A 14,764-nucleotide genomic window follows, 5' to 3' on the forward strand; every position below is an offset into this window, starting at 1 on the left:
CTCCCGGCCTCTGCTAAATAAATAACGGAGGAGGAGTACATACCTTGAAACGCCGACGCCGGACGAACGGGCGAACGGAGAGGCGATGGCACCTGTTGAGTGCGCAGGTTGAACTGCCCATTGTCTACAGGCGCGACAGATTGTTCCGACAGAGCAGGTTTTAAGCTCTGTAACGATCCTTGGAAGGTTGGAGTACAACATTATGAAACACGTGATGTGTCGCAAGTGCCTCGTGACTTCATGCTAGTTGTCATTCCTTCAATGGATGTTGATGTTGTTTGGGGATGGAGCCCTTCCTCTAGCATCGATCTGTTGACCACCGAATCTGTGCTCAGGTTGGAGAGTAGCTCGGATGACTTGAGGTTGGTTAGAGTTGAGCTAAGCAGGCTGGCCGAGGTGCGAGGGATGGATCTCTTCCAGATATGGCTTGCAAAAAAGTCCACTTGTCGGAGAGTTTCTAGCGGGGGATCCTACGATACCTAAGTCAGAATGATAAGGCAATAACGTAGAAGGAAGAGGATTTTAGCATAGTGTGGTCTCTGTGAGTAATAGGGCGTGCGTATCTAAAGTCTCCAAGCCTGTTTCTTTATATAGGAGAGCCAAGTTTGTCGTTATCTGGGTCTGACGTAGCGTGCAATGATTGCTAGGTGACGACTGGTAGTATGAACGAGGTGTGGATTTTAGTTCGCGTGGGTATTGGGCAGTGCTGGTGGGGCGCAGGTCGTGGCACTGCTATGACTACATACTACTAGAGTTGTCAATTATTGGAACTGTCAGTCTTTATTGATGCGTGCCGATTGTTCTCTTTGGCTGATGACTTCTTGGCTGATCAGCCCCTTGGCTCGGATCGAGGCGTCTCATTTTGGTTGGTCGGCTGCTGAGTTGGGATCGAGATTATTCTTCTTTGGGCTGAGATTAAAGTATCTAATATGGCCGAGGCCACCTAATTTTAGTTGGTCGGGCTACTGGATTGGGATCGAGGTTATTATTCTTTGGGCTAAGTTTCTAAGTATCCAATGTTTCCTCGAACAATATCTATGTTTATTCCAGAGGAGGTGAGTGTGGTTTGTTTGAATATTTGGTATGCTTATCCCTTGTTTGAATTTTTGAAAAGCTCGGCACATTCCCCACGACAGGGAAAAAAACCTCAGTGGCAATCCCGTAACACCACCAACCTGTTAGGGGCATTATTGTCCTTCTATTTTATGGTCGGCAACCGTCCAAGTTACCGTACAAAGTTTATGGCATTTGAGGGCGGGCCCACTCCCCTCCCTCCCATTTCCATCCGTTCCCGCTATGGACGGAAACAGTCCTCCTTTTTAAAATAATATTAGATATACTAGATTAAATATCATTAGATGTCATGTCCTCTACTAAATCTTAAGGCCTTCAAGGTCAGTTTCCAGGCCTTGGCCGAGTCACAACTAATATTATTAGATATTCCACTGCAGCGAACGCCCACGACTTTCCGTTCCGTTCATTCTCAAACTATACGACGCTGCAACCAGTTGGACAAACTATCACGCCAGTTCCACTGAGACACGAGGACCACAAATCCAACAGTAAGATCAACTGAGACACTTGTAATGAAAACACCTATGAAACCAAATGAAAATTCGACACCTAGCCAACCTCATGACACGCACAGGCTTCCTCGAACAGCCATATGCTGCTATCCCCGCTTCATGCTCCTAAGAACACAGCTAATCCTCCCCGAACGGCCCCCACGTGGAACGACTTTCTCTTGCCCCTAACGCTTCCTGTGAGACATAATAAGCCAACCGCACTCCGCTTCGCTCGTATTTCGGATCCCATCCTCGACCGATGGCCTCCGCTGCCGCCGGAACCCTAGCCCCCGCCGGCGAGGCCCAGACCCCTAATACCTGGCCTCCCCGACGACCTCGCGGCGGTGATACTTGCCTCCCTCCCGTACTCCCACCAAGCCCGCCTTCGCGCTACCTCTCGGTCGTGGAACGCCTTCCTCGCCCCCAGCTTCCTCCTCCCCCTCCCGCCGCCGCCTCCGCCTTCCGCCGCGCCAGCTCCTCTGCCTCTTCCCGGCGGACCCCTCCCTCGCCCCGCCGTACCTCTTCGACCCCGCCGCTGCCGCCTGGGCGCCGCTCCCCCCACTCCCTTGCAGCCCCCACCTCTACGGCCTCTCAAATTTCGTCCCCGTCTCCCTTGGCCCCCACCTCTACGTTCTCGGCGGCTCCCACTTCGACGCCCGATCCTACCCCCTCGGCCACCCCACCGCCTCAGCCGCCGCCCACCGGCTGGACCTTAGCGCCCCGCCCTCGCTCCTCGCCTGGCACCGCCTCCCCGACATGCTCTCCCCGCGAGGCAGCTTCGCCTGCGCCCCCGTCCCCGGCGGCGGCGGCGGCGGTTGCATCATTGTCGCCGGCGGCGGGTCCCGCCACTCCATGTTCCCCTCCGAGGGCAGCCGGATGAGCTCCGTCGAGTGGTACGACGTTGACTCCGGCGAGTGGAAGATGGGGGAAGGGCTGCCGAGGTACCGGGCCGGTTGCGTGGGGTTCTTGGTCCCGCGGGGGGAGGAAAGGGAGTTCTGGGTGATGGGAGGATACGGGGATTATCGGACAGTGTCGGGGGTGGTCCCAGCCGACGTTTATTACAGGGATGCCGTGGTGCTTGGGATGAGGAGCGGGAAGTGGAGGGAGGTGGGGGAGATGTGGGAGGAAGGGGAGAGAAGGAAGCTTGGGTCGGTTGTGGTTGTTGATGGAGAGGATTGGCAGGCGCCAGGGATTTTCATGCTCGATAGAAATGATATTTTGAGGTGATTCCTTTTTCCGCTTCTTTTTTGCTTGTCTAATTGCCTTGTTGCTTTGAATGTGCTACCTTTTGGTGATTGTGATTCTTTGTGTTACTTGTTTGGCTTAATTCTTGGAAGTCTTTTAGAAAAGATGCTAGTTGTATTTTAGAGACTCCATATGAAGTCCATACTAATTTAAGCTAGTTACGCATATTGGATAGGGCTTTGTGATGCCAAAGACAGATTATGCGTGCTATTGAAGAATTACTGATCTGTTAGATTTTTTATGACGGTATGAACTTATCTTAGATTTTGTGGAAGTCATTGCATAGTTTACTGTTCATAGTGAGCTGATTCCAATGCATCTAAATGATATTGTTGCTAGAGAATATGAAAAAAATTGTTATCCATCAATAAAATGAATAAAAGATAAAGAGAAGATTGTCCTCGTCTCTGCTGTGTGAATTTTGGCCCCCTCAGTCCTAGTCCAGTTGGGAAAATTTCAATAGGTCTACCTGATATGGTTTATTTTCTACCATTCAATGAACAACCCCCTCCTATATTATGCCCATGAGTTGAAGAGGTTGAACTATTAAAATACCAAATAAATGCTGTTAATAAGTCATGAGAAATTTCAAGGCCTGTTTGGATGCTTGATAAGCTATAGACTAGATGCCTCTTCACAAAGAGTGGTAGTTGAAGAGGAGAGGAGATATGTGAAAGGACAGTTTTTAAGAGATCAAGCGAGGCTACTGGTGCAACTAATCTTTGAAAATCAAGGTGAGGAATTTCCTTAAAAATGTGATTTACAAGTGACCTCACTCAAATTTCAAACATAAAAATTATTATCATAATTGAAGAATATGTGTGGACCCCAACTAGTTGGTGAAAATAATTTCAAATGTAAAATAATTGTCATAATTGAAAGATATGAGTGGACCCAGCCAGTTGGTGTACGAGTGTCCTCACTCAAACTTTGATGAGGAACCTTTGTCTGGGTGCTATTTGTGTCTTCCTGTGAATTACAAATGAGGATGTAAATTACAAATGAGGATGTAAGTGGACCCTAAGCTAGGTGGTCCATGAGTGGCATCACTTGAATTTCAATGAGGAAACTTTTGGCTTGGTGGTATGCTTGAATCCTTAATCAAGTGTATGAGTGGACCTAGAGGTTATGAACGGCTCCATTTGCATCAGCAGCTAGGATGATGAGGGGTCTCATCTGATTGTCGGTGAGGATACGGGTAGCCTCGCTTTCATTCGCGATGATGATATAAGTGGCCTTGATGGTACGAGTGAAACCTTATAAAATAATATGAAACTATATGAAATATCAAAATTTGATGTAAAATGTGATTTGATCACTTTCTTCTGAATGAAGGATTTTAATTTCTGGAATTTTCATTAACAAAGTGGTTTAGTGAACCTTCCCTGAACTTTCAAAGTATATATGATTGGCAATCTAATGCAAATTATCTGAACTCTTCTTGACAGTCATGTGTTTCAACTCTTTTGCTGCAGTTTTTTTTTCTTATGCAGGCTTATAATTTTACGTTATTTTAGTGAGGTCACACTTGGACTTTTAGTGATAATTCGGAATGTCTTATGGATTAAAGGTCATGTGTTTTTCAGTGCAAAACCTAAATCCTGGACCCTTTAGAAGTTTACTTGGTAGGCTTTGTAGCTCACCTTATCTATGAAATGATTTTTCTGAGGGATAGGTGAGCGACTCTAATGGACTTTTCAAAGAAGTGGTATGAGTTACTTGAAATTTCGTTTTTGGATCAAATGATTAGTGAAGCGATACTGAGAACATAGTTTTCATGTTATATTGTTATCATCAATGATAAAGTATTGTGTATTAGAGAATATGTTCAAGTCGTAAAGTGATGTTGTGTCAAATGTTTTGGGTTATAATATATTTAGTCATATATAGTTGGATCATACTGATTCCTTTGAGGATTTTTTAACTTCCAATGATGTTCTGATCTTAAATTTAAATTATATTTTGATTGCTTATATTGGTCACACTCGGGATTTGGGCGAGTTTGAATTTCTGGTTGTGAGAAACACTTGTCTTGTGACAAAGTGTTTATACATACATTAGCTGTTCAGCCATCCAAATGGGTCCTTATTCAATAAGCATTCATGATGTTGTTTGTTTAATTTATAGTAGATTGGCCTTGTTGCTGTTACTAGGATGTGATAGTTGGGAGAACATTGATAGAATTTTTAAGGTTTCCAAGTATTGGTAGAATGCACCTACAAGCTACATAGTTGTGATGGTGGGAAAAGGTTTTTCAATGTAGAGTGCTGAATTGTGATCGAAAATTACCTGGGTGTAGTTATTTGTAGTGAGCTTTTTTGACATTGTCTATTAGTATAAAGCTTTTTGCCTATAGGATTTAGGAGTTTGTAGTATTTGCATCATGAAATAATTGTGGATAAGAAGCATTCATTGGTAAATTGTCTGTAATATAATCAATTTATCATTAAAATTCTAGACTATCAATCAAGTAAAGCATTATATAAAAAATTACCGATTTTGAATTCTTTTTTTTCAAGTACAACCGTCTTGAATCTGTTTGATGCACACATAAAAGATGTAGAAAATACATGATATTTTGTTTGTAGCCAATTTGGATTGTTTAAATCATGATCAGAGGTGTGGCTATAGTAGAATTTCAATGGGAAGCATTCAGGGGATATGCTCTCAAAAGCATTATTTTTTTTATAATTGAAAATATTCACTCTTGTATTAATATTTCATCTAGCTTTGGAATTTTTAGTGGTGTGTGGAGCAATCTGACTGTCTATTCCCTTAGTGAATGACCATAAACCTGGCATCTCCTTTTTTTTGCCTTTGTATTGGGTGTGGTGGGGTGCCTTGTTGGCTGATCCTTCCATGAGAACCCCTCTATCTACTTGAGCAAGGTTGATGGAGATTACAATTGATCCATTCTAGACTAATGCCATGGTTACTAGCAAGGAATGCCGTACTTGTCAGTACCTATGCGTACGGATCGTATTATACCATACTGGTACTTAATCAGAACATAGTAGAGGAGGTGTACCGACATCAGCACTGAGTGTCAGTATGTCCAACTGGCTCCCGTACTAGACGTACCAACAGAGTAATAGATTGGTACTGGTATGGGGTCCGGTACTGAGACGACATACTTTGGTTATCAGTCCTCTTGATGAAGCTTAATAGTCATCTATCTTGATTTTACAGTCAAGGATGCTAAATCTACCAGCCCTCTATCTCAATTTTACTTGGGAGTGTGCCAAGTTTACAACTCTACTGTCCCAAAGATATCAATTCTAAAAACCATTTTACAAGTATGTATCTTGAAGATTCTATTTTAGGATATGAAGTTTATTAGTTATTTGTCTCAAAGCTACTAATCTTGCGTATTAAGCATATGTCCTAATTAAAGCTGATCATGGACCGGGCCTCAGGCCTAAACTCTATTCATTTTTAATTGGGCTTCGGGCCGGGCTTATGTAAAATTTGATATTTTGTGTGCCTAAGCCCGGCCCTGATCAGCTTTAGTCCTAATTTTATGAGTCTAGAGGTCCAGGTTCATTGGTCCTTATCCCAATTTTACTAGTCAAAGGTGCAAAGTTTGTCCGTTCGCTATCTCAAATGTACAAATCTTAAGAAACATCATTAATTATCATGTGCTATAAAGTTACTAGTTTTATGTATGAAACTTACTAGTCATTTGCTCCAAAATCAGAACGGTAAAACTAGCAACTCTTGATATCCTAAGGAAATAAAGAAAGAGGAATGAGTGGAATAGATGGTGGAGGGAGAAGGGGGTGGGCGGGAGACTAAAGAGGAATGGATGGACAAGAGGGAGGAGTTGATAGTAGATGGGAAGGAGGAAGGGTGAGAGATGGAGAGAGATGGGATCAAGAGAGATTAGATCGCTAGAGAGAGATGACAATCTTAAAGGGAGAAATGGGATCGGGAGAGATGGGATGGAGGAAAAGAGTGTGGGTTATCTCAGCCAAGGTTTTAAATCCAGTGGAATGGGGATATTCCAGTTTGTCCATGGAACGGGATGCCCCGCTGTCTCGCTCCATCCTGGCAACGATGCTGATTTTGCATCTCGGTGGATATCCTCTATCTCTGCCCCCTTCTTCTTTCTTTCTTTTCTTCTTTCTTTCTTTTTCTTCTACCTTCCTTTTCTTTCCTTTTTCTGTCTTTTTCTTATCCGTTCTTTTATTTCTTTTTCCTTTTTTGTTCTTTCTGCTTCCTTTCTTTCTTCTTTTCTTCCTTTCCTTTTCTTCTCCCTTCCTTTCTCTCTTCCCTTTTTCTTCTTTTCTTTCACTTTTTTCTTTTCTTCATCTTTCCTTCCTTTCTTTCTTCTTCTTCTTCTCTCCCCAAATGGGGTTTTGGAGTTCTAACCCGGTCCTGGTCCCGTTTTCTCATAAGAATGGGACGGGATGGCTGGGACATTCCCCATCCTACTGGAATTTAAAACCTTTCTTTATTTTTCTATGTGCATGCTTTTGCACCTACTCTCAATTAAGCAACTAAGATCATGCCACACCATATAAAGTCCTCATATTTGTTGTTTATAAGCCATTAGAGATTAGTTTTGCAAGGAGGGTGAGCCTTCGTACAAGAGTAAAGTTGCTCCATTGTGACTTGGAGGTCACGGGTTCTAAATACAAAAATAACCTCATCGCATATGAGGTAAGGTTGTGTACATTTGATCCCCCAGACTTTGCAATGATGGGAGCCTTGTGCATTGAGCTGCTCTTTTAGAGATTACTTTGCGATCTATAGTTATTTCAGGTTTATTTGTGTTGCTATCACATCATCAGGCTTATTTTCTGACACATCACATTGGATGCCTCCCTCCCTTTTCTTCAGCAGGGTTTTTGTTCTTATGATGAGATCTGCTTTTGAGTTTGCTTGTCTTATCCCTGACACAAAGCTGAGAACCTTTTGTGAGACCACCCTGGTGTAAATTAGGATCTATTTTCTCCCTTCTCCCCCCTTCCTACCTTTCCCTCTATTTTCTAATTTTTCATTCTTTTATCTTCTTTTATCAACCTAACCTTGAAAATCACTCCCATATCAAAACACCAACTTTTCGTTTGAGTGGAACCAACTACCTTATATCCACCTTTACTCTCTTGATCATCTATCACTTGTAACCCCCTAAGCCAAGCATTTATTAGTCCCAAACTCTTTATAAACAGTCTAGCTGCCCTCTAAGATCTATTCAACTTCTCTCCAGCCCTAGGCTCTCAAATCTACTGTTAAATCTGAACCCCTTGTAGATCTAGTTCCACTAGTATACTACTTGAGATGATCCCTGATCAGGAAATAGAATTGCTCAATCTCGGACTTGGGAAAGGATTCGGTTGATCTCTGAGAAGGTTTTAAGGATAGGACTTTTCCTAGTTGCGGTGTTCTTCTTAAATTTTGGATTTGTCTTGAAATTTGGCAATACATTTACTAATTTCAAAATGAGTTAATATTGATCTATCAATTCATTTCCATTCTTGCATTTCCTTTTATTAGATTTGGTGTAGGACAGTCTTGATTAATGAAAGTTCAAGGATGCTTAATGGCTTGTTTTGGGCGAACAGAGATAGGGAATTTATGTGAGAAGCTAGGGTTTATGTTGGAATATGGATCGGAAAGGATTTGGGTGCAAAATAGGGTAAAAAAGATGAAGTTTTGAGGGTTTTATGTGAGCTGGAGAGAAAAGGAAATAAAAATTTTGTTTGTTTTGTGAATCTGAAGGGTAATTGATAGATTGGTGGCTATGCGTTTGTTGCTATTGGTAGCTGGGGTTTAGTGGGGATGGAATCAGATCTGAATTTGAGGTTTTAGGGTGTTGTCATTTTAAGAAAAAGAAGAAGAAGAGAGAGATTTTCTAGGAATTACACCTAGAATTCTGTAGGCATCACATCTAGGGTTAGAATTGCATCACAAAACTCCAAAAGAAAGCATAATTACTTAGAAAAATCTCTGAAATTTTTTTGATTGTCTACATAATAAGGGATTACAACCCTATTTATAGAGTTCTAATATTCCTAATCCTACTCCTACAAGGGCTTGGAGTCCAAATAACAAATCTGTAAATTTTGTTTAATAAGACCTCACTAAAGATCATAAATAAAGTCTCAAAACATAAATAGACCTAAAATATGGCCCACGAGCCCTATGAGCCTATGTCCGGAAAACTTGGAAAATTACAAAAATACTCTTGATTCTAAAAATTTAAGAAAACATTCATAAAACTGAACCAACATTACACTATTGCTGAAAAACATAAAATTAAGATTCCATCATGAATAGTTGATCCTAAGAAAGGTCTCAAGAGGGTCCCATATCATCCAACACATTCCAAATCAAGGCTTGAGCATTAGAACCAGCCTTAGAACACTTTTTATAAGTCTTCAATGGCTGAAGCCAGTGTCCTCCATCATCTCTCCGACTTGAGATGTCTTGACTCCAGCAAGTTAAAAGCATGTAATCTATTATAAAGATCATGATCAAGCTTTTGTAGCTCTTGATCTATGATCCATGTCCACTCTGAAAGCGGATGCCCTCTCCATTTGACAAGATACTTTTGGTTGCTACCACCTCTTGTAGAAATCACTTGATGGTCAATAATGTCTTCAATCTCTCCTTCAAACGTGGGGCTAGTGGAATTCTAGCAATGAGGGTGTTATGTTGTGCATCATCATCACTGGCATTGATACAAAGTGAGATTTTCAACATTAAAGACGTTATTGTCCCCATATCTTTGGGCAGGTTAAGAACATAAGCATTTGAGCTGATTTTCTTGAGAATCTTATAGAGACCAGGACTTTTTGAGTAAAGTTTCTTGTATTCATTCTTAGCATAATGTTTAGGTCTGATTCGCACCATAACCATGTTTCCTTTGAATTCAGCAAACCATCTCCTCAAATCAGTGTGTACTTTATATCCTTCATTGTTCAAAGTAATCTTTCTTCGAATTTCATCATGTAGCTCGAGAATATGCTTGGAAAAAGTTTCAGCTTTATTCAGCTTCTCGCTAAAATAAGCAATTGGATGGCTTTCTTGACTAAGTATACCTTCTAGACCAACATGCAATTCATCACAAGATACCGGAAACACCTTATAAAAATCCAGAAGGTGCAAAACATATGCTTCAGTCATCCTTCTCTTAACTTGTTCAAATACTTTTGTTGCTATCTTGGTCCAAACAAACTATCCTTTCTTCATGCAATTAGTGATTGGAGCCATTATAGTGCTGAAATTTTTAATGAAACACCTATAAAATGAAGCTAATCCATGAAAACTGCGACTTCATACAAAGTAGGAGGAGTAGGCTACTCTGGAATAGCTTTGACTTTTTCCAGATCAACCTCCACTCCTTTAGAAGAAACAACAAAGCCCAAAAAGACAACACTTGAAGTCATGAATGAACGCTTCTTCAATTTTATGTAAAACTTCTCTAGGCAAAGAACTCTCATAATTTGTAGATGAGAGATGTGTTCCTCTTTGGTGTTAGTATATGAGTCATGAGGCACATGAATGTGCTAGGGGCATTAGAAAGGCCAAAAGGCATGACCAACTATTCATAGAGGCTATCCTTGGTCTTAAAGGCTGTTTTGTATTCATCTCGAGGCCTTTTACGGATTTAACGATGGTCACTTTTTAAATCTATCTGTGAAAAGATAGGAGAACCACCCATACCATCCAACATATCATTAGGACGAGGCATAGGAAGCCAATACTTGACAGTAATTATCTTAATAGCTCGTCTATCAACACACATGCGCCTAGAACCATCCTTCTTTGGTGTAAGTAAAGTAGGAACAATACATGGACTCAAACTTTTGTGAATACATCCTTAGCAGCTCTTCGACTTGCCTTTTGAGTTCATTATGCTTACTTGGATTCATGCAATAGTCAGGAAAGTTAGGGACTCCGGTCTAAGTCGGACAGCAACATAGTTACTTCTGGAGGCATATTTGAGTCATAACCAGCAGCTATTTCTTTCACTTCTCGAGCTACTAAAGGACAATTAACACTTGATTTCTTGCTCTCAGCTTAAAAGCGCTTCTTGGTTAGGATAGTGAGGTGCATTTTCTTATTTTCAGTAACAGCATTAGCCTTTAAGTCACCAGCTTTTTTCTTTTCAGCAATCTTGGAACTTGGCTCCTTAAATTTCTCCATCTCAGTTATAGTTATAGGCTTCAAAACAATTATTTTTCTCACCAAAAGAGAAAGTATGAGTGCTTTCTTTTCTAGAATGTTGCACATCTAGATCATAAAGCCATGGTCGACCAAGAAGAATGTAAGTAATTTTCATAGGAATCATATCATACCATATAGAATCATTGTAAGCACCAGTAGTAAAGGAGATGGTTTATCTTTGAGTTACCGGAATGGTAGCATTGTCAGTCCAAGCAACCTTGTATGGTTAGGGGTGTGGGTCAGTCAGAAGCTTGAGGCGCTCAGTTGATGCTGAAACAACATTCATCCAATCGAGCATTATTGTTACTTCCGGATGTTTCTTCAAGAGCACTAGCTATCAGGTTGCAACTAGGTTGAGAAAAACTGGCTTTCGACGTCATCCAATCGAGCATTTAGCCCATCTAGTTTCTCCATGATTCTGAACAGCATCTCATCTCGTTGAATATCAGTCGGTCTTCCTCTAAAAGACCTTCCTGTACATATCAACGTGTTGCAAACCTCATCGCTGATACCAAACTGGTGTAGGATAGTCTTGATTAGGGAAAATTAAGGGATGCTTAATGGGTTATTTTATGCTAAAAAGTGTAGGTAATTTGTGTAAAGTTGGGGTTTATGTTGGTATATAAATGGGAAGCGATTTCGGTGCAAAATTGGGTCAAAAAGATGGAAGTTTTGAGAGCCTTGTGTGAGCTGGAAAAAAATGAGGAGTAAAAATGTTGTTTTTGTGAATCTGAAGGCTAATTGATGAATAGGTAGGTGGCTATGGGTTTGTTGCTTTTGGTTGCTAGAGTTTAGTGGGGATGGAATTGGATCTGAATTTGAGGTTTTAGAATGTTGTAATTAAAAGAAAAAAAGAAAGGAGGGATTTTCTAGGAATCACACCTAGAACCTATAGGCATCATACCTAGGGTTAGAATTGCATCGTACAACTCTAAAAGAAAGCATAGTTGCTTAGGAAAAATGTTTGAAGTTGTTGATTGCTTTCATAATGAGAGATTATGGCTCTATTTATAGAGTTCTAATACTCATACTACTAGGAGTTGGACTCCATATAACAAATCTGTAACTTTGGCTAATAAGACCCCGCTAAAGACCGTAAATGAAGCTCTCAAACAAAAGTAGACTTAAAATACGACCCATAAGCCCTATGACGGCCCATGTCCAAAAAATGTGGCAAATTACAAGAATACTCCTAACTCTAAAAACTTAAGAAAACATTCATAAAACTGAACGACATTATCGTACTGTTGAAAAACATAAATTAAGATTCTATAATGACTAGTTGACCCTAAGCAAGGTCCCAAGAAGGTCCATATCATCCAACACATTCCACATCAAGGCTTGAGCATTAGAACTAGCCTTAGGATGCCTTTTATAGGTCTTCAGTGGCTGCTGCCAATTTCCTCCATCAAAATTGCGTCAATATCCACATTTTGTTTTGTGTATCATATGCATACCAACAGGTGCAATAATTTCTTTTAGCTGTGTTGAAGCCTTATCTATTATTGCATACAGTTTTTCAGTCTGTCCTGTGTCATAATTGAAATCAGGGTTTAGCTTTTCACTGTTCTAACATTTACAACCTTGCTGAGCACTAACGTTAGGCATGTTTAATGCATGCAAGGAGAACATTCATAGTCATATGCATTGTGGTTTGAGAATCATAATTCAAATGTGAAATAAATAGTGGATGATATCAGACGTGAAATACTAAAAGAGCACAATTTTCATCCCCTTATTTGTGACAAATGCAGATATGATTTTGCTTTGAACCGATGGTTGAAAGAGTCAAGTCTGCGAAGGAAGGTTCCAGCAGATGAGCGTTGTGGCTTTATTGCTATGAATGGAGAGTTGTATGTGCTGACCAATGCAATACAGATCACTGATGGATCGGATCCCCGAAGACTGCCCAAGAAAAGGCTTACTCTAGAAATTCAAATGTACAACCCTGATAAGAGGAAATGGAGGTTCCTAACTTCAAATACACCATTCCATCAACCTATACATTTTAAAACTGCAGTTGCATGTACCATTGGATTATAATTTTGTGGGTGATCATTCCTGCATGTGCAGTTTAATGTAATCAGTCAACTTGCATTACTCGGGCTTCTGTGAATATAAATACTTTGATGTAAACTGTCATTTTAAGTAGTGGTCTGCTGGTAAATGCCATTAACCTATATGTCAATCGCAATTATTTATGTATACCAACATTGGATACATTAAATCTCTGTACATATTATGGGTTCGATATATCTTTTTGTATCGTTTGATTATGTTTTTTATTCTTGGTTTATTTTAGTAGCTAGCTTGCTTGATAAAGTCTCAGAAGTAAAGCGCCCTAATTGGAGCCGCAGTCACATTTGCTGAGTTTAAAAATAGTTGCATACTAGTTCTTCTCAGAAAAGAATTTAATTGTCAGGCTATGGAAGAGCAATTGAAGTCTTGATACCATGCAAATGCAATTTTCTGTCCAAAGCGCTTACGTCAACCCTCTGCTTAGTCCATGCGGCCTGTCACAAATTCTTCCTCTAGCAACTAGATGTTTTAGATTCGACTTTTGGATGCTACATGTATGCATGGGTTGATTGGGAGACCTATCACATTCTCGTACCACAAGCATAAGCAAAAACGCCTCATCCGGGGTATTTGTCGATCCTACAAATTTTTTTATAAAGAAAAGTAGATGGAGGATATGGAGTACAATGCCCAATTTTTTTTATCATATTCGGTTGCTATTCATAACTTCATTGGGGATAATTGCAAGTAAAAATTTTGAGTTCCAATCTTATGATGATGACGATGATGTACCCCTCTTGATTGTTTAAAGATTGATAAATCATAGGAAGAATTGAGTACGGAACAAAATCAAATAAAGAGTAACCATAAGATGGATGCTATTTGTAGGGATGCAAATGGGCCGGGTCATGAGTGATCTCGACTCAATTCGGTTTCTTGTTAGAGTCCTAATTTTGGATCTAGACCCAACCCAATAAAAAATTGAATCAGGTTGGGTTCACCGCTACAATTTTTGATCTAACAGATCATTCGGGTTGGGTTGGGTCTATGCATAAGCCGGACTCAACCCAAAAAATTTAGGCCCGGTTCAGGTGCGGGTCGGGTCAACCCATCCATGGTTTCAGAATTTGTTTGCATCTCCGCAGGCTGCGGCCCACAAGCCCAAATAATTTTACAGATTCAGGTCGGGTCGGAGTAGGTCGTATGATTGAAAATCTAAAATTTCTCAAATTTCAAATGAATCCGGTTGGATCGGATCGGGTCTGAATTCAGTAAACCCAGACCCGACCCAGAAAATGGAATGGGTCCAATTTTAGAACCCAACTCGGCCCCATGGGTCCTCCAAAATAGATCGAGTTGGGCCTAAGTGGGTTGGATCGGGTAGGGTTACTGGTCAACCCGACCCATTTGCAGCCTTAGTTATATGTGATCATATTGCGACCCTTCTTATAACTTGTTGACTTCTTTCTTTATAACATCGGGCTTGTAATATATATTATTGTACTTAGTATTTTCGTATTTTCAATCTGAGTTAAAATTTCTTTTTTGCTTGTTTCATTTTTATTGCTATTAGAATTTAAGAATTTCCATTTCAAATCATTCTTTGTTATCGGGTAATCTCCCCTTGAAAGATAATTACACTGTTTATTATAATACATAGATTAATAAAAATATATACAAATTATAGATTATTAATACTTTATACTATATTATATTTATATGAAAGTAATATTATAATGTAATATTATTATAATATTATT

General features: G+C 40.3%; 1 protein-coding gene across 1 annotated transcript; it reads left to right on the forward strand.

Moving 5' to 3' along the window:
* Positions 1 to 261: 261 nt before the first annotated feature.
* LOC103706073 (F-box/kelch-repeat protein OR23) lies at positions 262 to 13,252 on the forward strand. Its single transcript, XM_008790052.3, is given in 4 exon segments — positions 262 to 396; positions 1,853 to 2,008; positions 2,010 to 2,788; positions 12,740 to 13,252. Coding segments are annotated over 4 exon segments (1,359 nt in total). The 3' UTR covers positions 13,029 to 13,252.
* Positions 13,253 to 14,764: the final 1,512 nt, after the last annotated feature.

This window comes from Phoenix dactylifera, unplaced genomic scaffold (genome assembly GCF_009389715.1).
Source record: "Phoenix dactylifera cultivar Barhee BC4 unplaced genomic scaffold, palm_55x_up_171113_PBpolish2nd_filt_p 000186F, whole genome shotgun sequence".
NCBI lineage: Eukaryota > Viridiplantae > Streptophyta > Magnoliopsida > Arecales > Arecaceae > Phoenix > Phoenix dactylifera.